The following is a 7466-nucleotide window of genomic DNA, read 5'->3' as shown; positions in this document are numbered from 1 at the left end:
TTGCTCTTTGCATATACCTGTACCTAAAATGAATTTCAAAGAGGCTGTGACTCTAAAATGCTTTAAATAATTCCATCTTAGATTAAAGCCTGTATCTACTGTATACATATGTGTGAGACTGAGTGTATTCAAAATTCTCTTTAAATAACTAAGTACTACTGCCCCTTCCCCCCCAGCACCCGCCAAATGTTATATGGTGCAAAAAATTCAGCCACTCGTCAATTAGAGTTGAAAAGTGATGTCACCACTGCCACGCCCCAATTAGAGGGACAATTTACGGTGAGCCTAAGTCAGACTCAGTCACTATGGAGGCAACAATCATCCACAAACTCAACTGAAGGAGCTTGATAGCCACTGGCATGCCCAGGGGATGGAATGGAGCTACTGAGGTCTTTTCTGGCATTATGTGACATATCTCTCAAGTTGAGAGATAGCAGAGTGACCAACTTTCCAAGGAAAACGCCTATAAAACGAGGGCAAACTATTAGTTTATTGAGCTACCTTTTTTTGAGCCTCAAAGAAGAGGTACTCATGATCATCATAGAAAAAGTACAGCATAAAATAGTTTACTTGGACTAAATTAACTGTATAAATTATCACTAAATACCATAATATACTATTGATAGGTGCTTTATGAAACTTACATTATAAATGGCAATTAACTTTCTTTTAAATACTAAGGAAAGAAACAGGGATCACAGCTCAAGGTTGAAGAAGTCACAAGTTCAGAAAACTGTCAGGGCAAATTTTTAGAAGTGAGAATTGTGAACTCTTGGAACAATCTACCAGTGAGGGTTGTGACAGCACCAAGTGTTAGCTCATTCAAGACCAGACTTCACCAACACTGGTGCAGGTACAGATACATTCTGGACCAGTACATGCCCAGTAGTTGCCAAAAGTATGTAACAGAGATATGATCAACCGTCCAAGCAGCTAACAAGCTGATCAGTGTTTGTCTTTGCATATCCAGCAAAGAGTTATAAATGTGGTTACTATGCATGTAATTTCAATTCATATTTTTTTATTTATTGCATATTTCTGCATAATACAATTAATGTACAGTACTATATATATACCGTGGTAGCTATTCATTTTGATGTCAATTTTAAATCCATAAATAATGCCTGAATGTCCCTGAGTGATAATATGTTATGGCATTATTTTGTTTGAAAATATGCAAAATTTGAACATTTATCATTACACCTTAAAAAGGGAGAAGTAATAATTACAAGTAAGATTATTATTTTATTAAAAAAAATGTTTAACTTCAATTCTTGCACAGTACCTTATCTTGTTGATATACATAAGATGGAAGCCAACACACCTGGTTAGGTTAATGTGTTGCACCTCCCACCACCATTAAACTAAAATATCACATTTGGTACACCATACAGTGCTTTCCACATTAGTTCATGTGCACTCATCAGCTCATTAATGTCTAAAGAACTAAAAAATAAAACACTGTGTTTGGCACACACTGTTTACAGTATTTCCATCATATTAATTATTTATCATATCACATTATTAATGTAATATTTGATTTTCAATGGCATTTATCCATAGTTATTGGGTAACTGTTGCTTGTCCATTGATCACTTGTATTAAGTTATGAAAAACAAGTGGTATATGCTGTACTGTATTGTCTTGTAGGATTTCTTCTATTTAAATCTCCAAGCCTGAAGCTTACCTGTGTCATCAGCTGAGAACAAGAGTTTTTTCTGTGTTGGGTGCCATAAATGTGTTACAATATTTTGTACATTATGTCCTCTATGGCCATCATGACTGAATATACTTTCACCATTTGTTTCAGGAATTTTTAAGTTAAAAACCTGAATATGTTTGTCATAACCAGACACCGATAACAACGAGTCGCCAGGGCTGATGCACACTCTGTGGTTTACCACTTTCTTTTTCTGCACCTTCATGGAAGTTGCAAAAATTGATTTAATGTTATTTCTCAAATCAAAAACATTTAAAACACCACAGGAGTTAGCAATGACTACACTGCCTCCATCACAACTAACATCCATTGTCCAAGTCTCACCTGAACTTTCTGGCACCACTATTTCTTGTGCAACTCTCCCAGTCCTTGGATCACATAAGAGTACATTTCCTTTGTCTCTTAGACCTATGAACAGCTTTTCGCTCACACAGGACATGTTGCTTATCATATCATTACACCCCCAGGTACTGCTATTTGTGGTGTTATTACAAATTTCTGGGAGATCTGATGCTGCCTGTGAGTTCAGATTAAAACTGGAGATACTTGAGAGAGATGTACCAGAGTAAACAGTAGCACCGGAGAGAGCCAAGGTGGCATCCTTCACATCACTTCTCAAGATGCTATTTAAGCTGATCACATCTGCAAGAAAGGTTGGAATGAATATTTATAAAGTATTACATAGTATCAAAAGTATAATTAAAATTTGATGGATTGCAAGTTGTTGCATTGCTACAGTTCTATTGAAGGATTTAATTTATTTTTTCTGTAAGGTTCAAGTTTAAGTACGCGTGATCATTAATCAGTTTATGATGATGAAACATACAGTAAGGTCCTGCTTAATGAGAAAGATGAATTCCTGAAAACATGTTTATGAGGTGAATTTTCTTTCAAAGGTACACATTTTCCCATAGGATCCAATGATTAATGCTGATTTGCATACCAGCACAAAAAAAAAAAAATAAATAAAATCCCCCATGGTACAAACTAAAAAGCGCTCCAACCTCCCCAAAATTTGACCTCGTGATTGGTCACTGGTATGATACACTCACAAGAATGCCACTACAAATGGCAATATATCATCTGTGGTACTGGGGAGCATCTTGAAGTAGTGGCTGCAGTGACGATAACCCACTACAAGCCCTCTACTTGCTAAAAATAATTATGTTTATCAGAGCATTCCTTACAAAAATCCAAAAATTTATTGGTAATGAAACAGCTGTCTAGAGCAGTGTCTCACAGGTGAGCATTGGCTTAGCTCGCAGTGCATTATGAGTGTGAAGTCAACCTATGGGATGTTTAAAAGGAAGTGGGAACATGAAAATGTATAATTATTTTACTGTATCAGCAGTTTAACACACATAATATGAAGACCATAATGTAGCTTTTTAAGGGATGATTATTTTTTGCACTACGGAACTCAGTACCATCACTTCTGCATTCGTTTTGTGACATTTTAAGATCAGAATACCTGACTACCGTGCAAAGTAATATTAATTGCAATAACAACACTCTTTCCACCCTGAGGCAGAGGAATAAGTGTGTCCTGTAATGGTAATTACTGGAAACTGGGTTGATGATTTACTCCATGCTTAGCTTCATGTGAAATTGTTGCTGTCTCAAATGTTCTCTAATAGAAATTTACACCAACACCAGTGGAAGCCATTGCTAGAGAACAAGCAACACATTGCTGCATGCATAAAGAAATGAAAGTGCCACTTAGAGTTTGAGTCCACTTTAATTAGGGATTACTGTACAGAAAAGCATTGAGCAGCCCTAATTTACTGAGGTACTATATTGTCATCTTTTAAATTACACAGCAATACATATGACATATCCTTGAGGGGTTAATCCCCACTGTCAACACTCAATGTTGATTTCTGGATATAGGTTTTACCTGATTCATCCTTGGACTGAGGGATGGAATATAAGTATATGCCACATGATCCCGAAGTTACTACACCTGCCGACACATACAACATCTGCAAAGGAATATAAATTTGATGTAGAAATTATACAGGAAGAAAACTAATAACAAATTAACAAGGAACAAATCTACATCAAATTAACAATGTCTTATAAAACATTTATCTGCTTTAGTAAAACAGAGCATTATGTAGTTCCCTGTAGAGTTTAAATAAATATGATCAAACTAATTATTGTAAAACTTAAGAGGAATAAGTCCACTTAATATATCATACTGCAGAAACTGTATAGCACATTCATTACTCAGATCACTACTGTAAGTGTATTAAGGAAAGAGAAGAATGGGCCCAGGAGAGGAGGAGGAGGATGTGTGGACGTATTTTGAGGCATTACCAAATTTTTGGGAAAAAAGTGCACCTTATATTTGCCAAAATACAGTACAGTACTGTAGTACCAAAAGTCTGTAATCACTCAAGCAGTAGGTCTAACTTGTTTTGGGGATTGCTTATTTACAGAGTAATTTCACCTTTCACAACAATAATCTTTCATCACCTGCTTCACCAGACTCCCTGTGTAACCAGCTGCTAAAAGAGTAAAATCTCGGTTCCGAACAAGGCCAGCGTCTTTTCTCGCAACCACTTTATCTGGAATGCTCAGCTCCCACACTTCATGAAGGTGTTCTGAAAATTAACATGTGTTTTACAATCCATATGGAAAAAATGTAAATAACCCTAATGATTTAAGCACATAAAACAAACCATTTCAATTATACCAATTAGTTCTTCTGATCACTGTCTTGATTTTACATTTTATGTCTGCAGTCAAGTGAAAAACTCTTTCTTCTTTACTGCTCTAATAGAAAAAAACTACCAGACCACATCAAAACAAGTTATGGTACTAAAAAATTCTAAGATAAAACAAAAGAAATACATAGTAGATGAAGCTACAGCAAGAAAAGAGAGTGAGTTTCTATATTATTAACCACAGAATGTTGTACTGTGATAGTGATCCGCCAGCCTCAGATAGTCCAAGCACAATGTAATGCTTGTTGAATTTTATAAAAAAAAAAGAAGAAAAAAGTTCACTAATACTCCTGTAGACATACCTGGTACTATTACTGATTAGAGACCAAGTATAAGCCAAAGCAAAGGACCCTCCTGGAAATAGGCACCGGATAGCTTTGTAGGCTATCCTTGGTCAAGTTGCCTTATGGCGGCTGTGGCACACTAAGAACTTTCCTCCAAACATGTTTGGCAAACACGGTCCGGCCAGCAAAACAAAGAGACGTTTTCTGTCACTGGTATATTTTTTGGAGCATATGCTTAACGCAATGAAAACAACAACAAAGTGTCTAGACGAGGTTCACCATGGATTCCGTTACTACAGTTGTGGCCTTGCAGGTTTGTGCTAGAATTCTTCAATTGCTGAAACAAGTGAGGCGTCTGCAAAAGCTAAAGAAAAGACAATGGGTGCGCTGTGAAGTTTCTTTAAAGTGGCAGTGGCTGGCTGGTTAAACAAGACCCTGAATAATGATTTAATGATACCAAAGAAGTGTTAAAGTGACAAATAAATAAAAATATGTCACCGTTTATGTGATATACTTTAAATTATTATTGTTTCATGATTTATTTCAATTTTTACTTGAAATTACATGAAGCTCATTTGAGCACTAATCCGACCAGCAAAGATCCCCGCCAAATCCTGCTGCTTGCTGGGCTCCAACGGCCAGCAAAATGGGCAACATGTTCGGAAGAAAGTGCCCAGTGTGCCGCCACCTTTACTGTTTACCTTTGTTGTTTATTTGCACTGTCTCGGAACACACGTTGCCGTAATGACATCATCGTTATAGTGCCTCCTCCTTTTATATTCACTTATCATGAATGTGTCGGGCTGACATTTAGGTTTTTCTGAGCCTCCACAACATAAGTATTAAGTACACAACCACATCCATTATCTGTTCCCAGATCTTCAGCATGACTATAATAGTACTATAGTTTCCTCACTATATCCATTTATTTCACATTCAAATATTAAGTTTGGGAAGTGTAGACTGGCCTCTTTCTTCTTCAACATGGCCACAATTTGATGTCTGCCAGTGCAATGTTAGTCTTGAAAAAATAATGAGACTAGAACAAACCTTATTTCCCTCACCTCTAGAAACAGCCAGAAGGAGCCTGTCATCACCAGAGAAGGTTGCACAGGTGACAAAACCTTGCACATCATACATTAACAAGTCCTCATATCTGTAACACACACAAGTGGATAAATAAAAAAATATTGAAAGCCAAGAGACATCATATTTAACAGAATGAAAAATTCAACAGAATGGGATGAGAATACTGTATGACAATAAGGATGTACTGTACAATCAAAGACAAAGGTCATGTCGCGGTTTTGTACGAAGATTAAATATAACTCGTGAAACATTATGAGGGCCCCCCTACCACAAGGCACATGTTTTCACCAAATTTCACGACACGACTTTTGTCTTTCATTGAACACTCACTCACAAATACTATATCTTTATGATTTTGTGTGAGACAATAATTATGACACAATGGATGAAGGGTTTTGACAACCCTACTGAGACAACAGGAGTCATAGTGTTTATAGTGAAGTTCATCGGACCCCTCCATAAAGATAATTTTTGGAGCAAGAGTGAGTGTACATGTATGGGAACCTGCATAATGTAGAAAATTAATCTAAGACGGGTTATGAAAGAGTACTCTAGCTTGTCCGAAGAGATTTTGAATAAAGACAAATGTTAAGGTGCTCCAGTGTTTCCCTTTTCCCATGTGATTTTATCAAGATTTATCTTTATCATACACGTACACACAGTGTACATTTTAAAATTGTTTACTTTTACGACAAATTCTTTTGTCTGTAACCATAAGCGTACCAGATCGCCCAGATGTAACCATCACCACAGTAGCAGGTAAGCTCCCCCCCAAAAGGTTAGGTTAGGTTAAGTGAGGTTTTTTGCATTTTATGGTGTTTTACTCAAACCTGACCACCATTTTGGTGCAAATTAGCGGTTTCTGTTATAACTGAAAATGTTAGTTAAAAAAACCCGCTAATTTGCGCAAGAAATAAGGTCAGATTTGAGTAATACAGTACACACACAAAAACTATGTTTGTATCAAAACCTAAGGACAGCCAATGGACGAATATTTACCATTTATTGCAAACAAAGCCTCTCATTGGTTGTCTGCTGTCCTTAGTTAAATTGCCTGAATATGACCGGCATCTCAGGGAAGCTATTGTCACGTCTTCGTTAAGTTACCGCAGATTAAGGTCAGTAAAGTTCTCATAAACAATATTGAAAATAAATAGCTTACCTCTTAATTGACTCAAAGAACCACTCGTCATCTGATTCTTCACTATCAAACTTTTCCATCTTATAATATTGACTCAAGCAGTAAGTGATGTCACCATTGTGTATTAATAGTTGGGTGTTTATGTTGTGGTTGTGACGTCACGGGAGTTAATGTGTGTTTATGTTGTGGTTGTGACGTCACGGGAGTTAATGTTCGTACCCAACTACGTTAAGTATTTTTTTTTATGATGTGCGGACACACGCGTAGCGACCGTGCTATTACTTCCTTCTACTTGGGTACATCACCATAGTAACCAATCACAACCTAGCTTTTCGTAAAATGAAATTTGATTGCTAAATACTATCCAGTACATTGAGTTCTCAGATACCCTATCGCATAAATATGTGTAACTCAGTGTACCCAGCACGGTACACATATTTATTTATTCATCACATGATAAAATAATCGAAATCAATTTACAGCCTTTGAATGATTTATTGCCG

At 36.6% G+C, this 7466-nt stretch overlaps 1 protein-coding gene across 2 annotated transcripts; it reads right to left on the bottom strand.

Annotated features, from left to right (window-relative positions):
• Positions 1–1232: 1232 nt before the first annotated feature.
• Positions 1233–7271, bottom strand: LOC121866470 (WD repeat-containing protein 73-like). Of its 2 annotated transcripts, none has more exons than XM_042366176.1 (5): positions 6985–7271; positions 5798–5889; positions 4199–4326; positions 3618–3702; positions 1233–2362 (listed from the first exon to the last, which is right to left on the bottom strand). In XM_042366176.1, the coding sequence occupies exons 1-5, from the start codon at positions 7041–7043 to the stop codon at positions 1659–1661; spliced, it is 1068 nt and encodes a 355-aa protein (XP_042222110.1). In that variant the 5' UTR covers positions 7044–7271; the 3' UTR covers positions 1233–1658. The 2 variants fall into 2 exon arrangements, with proteins under 2 accessions (XP_042222110.1, XP_042222111.1); XM_042366177.1 differs by lacking the exon at positions 6985–7271 and adding an exon at positions 6822–6938.
• Positions 7272–7466: the final 195 nt, after the last annotated feature.

Source organism: Homarus americanus, unplaced genomic scaffold, assembly GCF_018991925.1.
Source record: "Homarus americanus isolate GMGI-L3 unplaced genomic scaffold, GMGI_Hamer_2.0 scaffold16430, whole genome shotgun sequence".
Taxonomy (NCBI): Eukaryota; Metazoa; Arthropoda; class Malacostraca; order Decapoda; family Nephropidae; genus Homarus; species Homarus americanus.
Note: the sequence above shows the minus strand (reverse complement) of the source record. Positions and strands in the feature narration are given on the sequence as shown.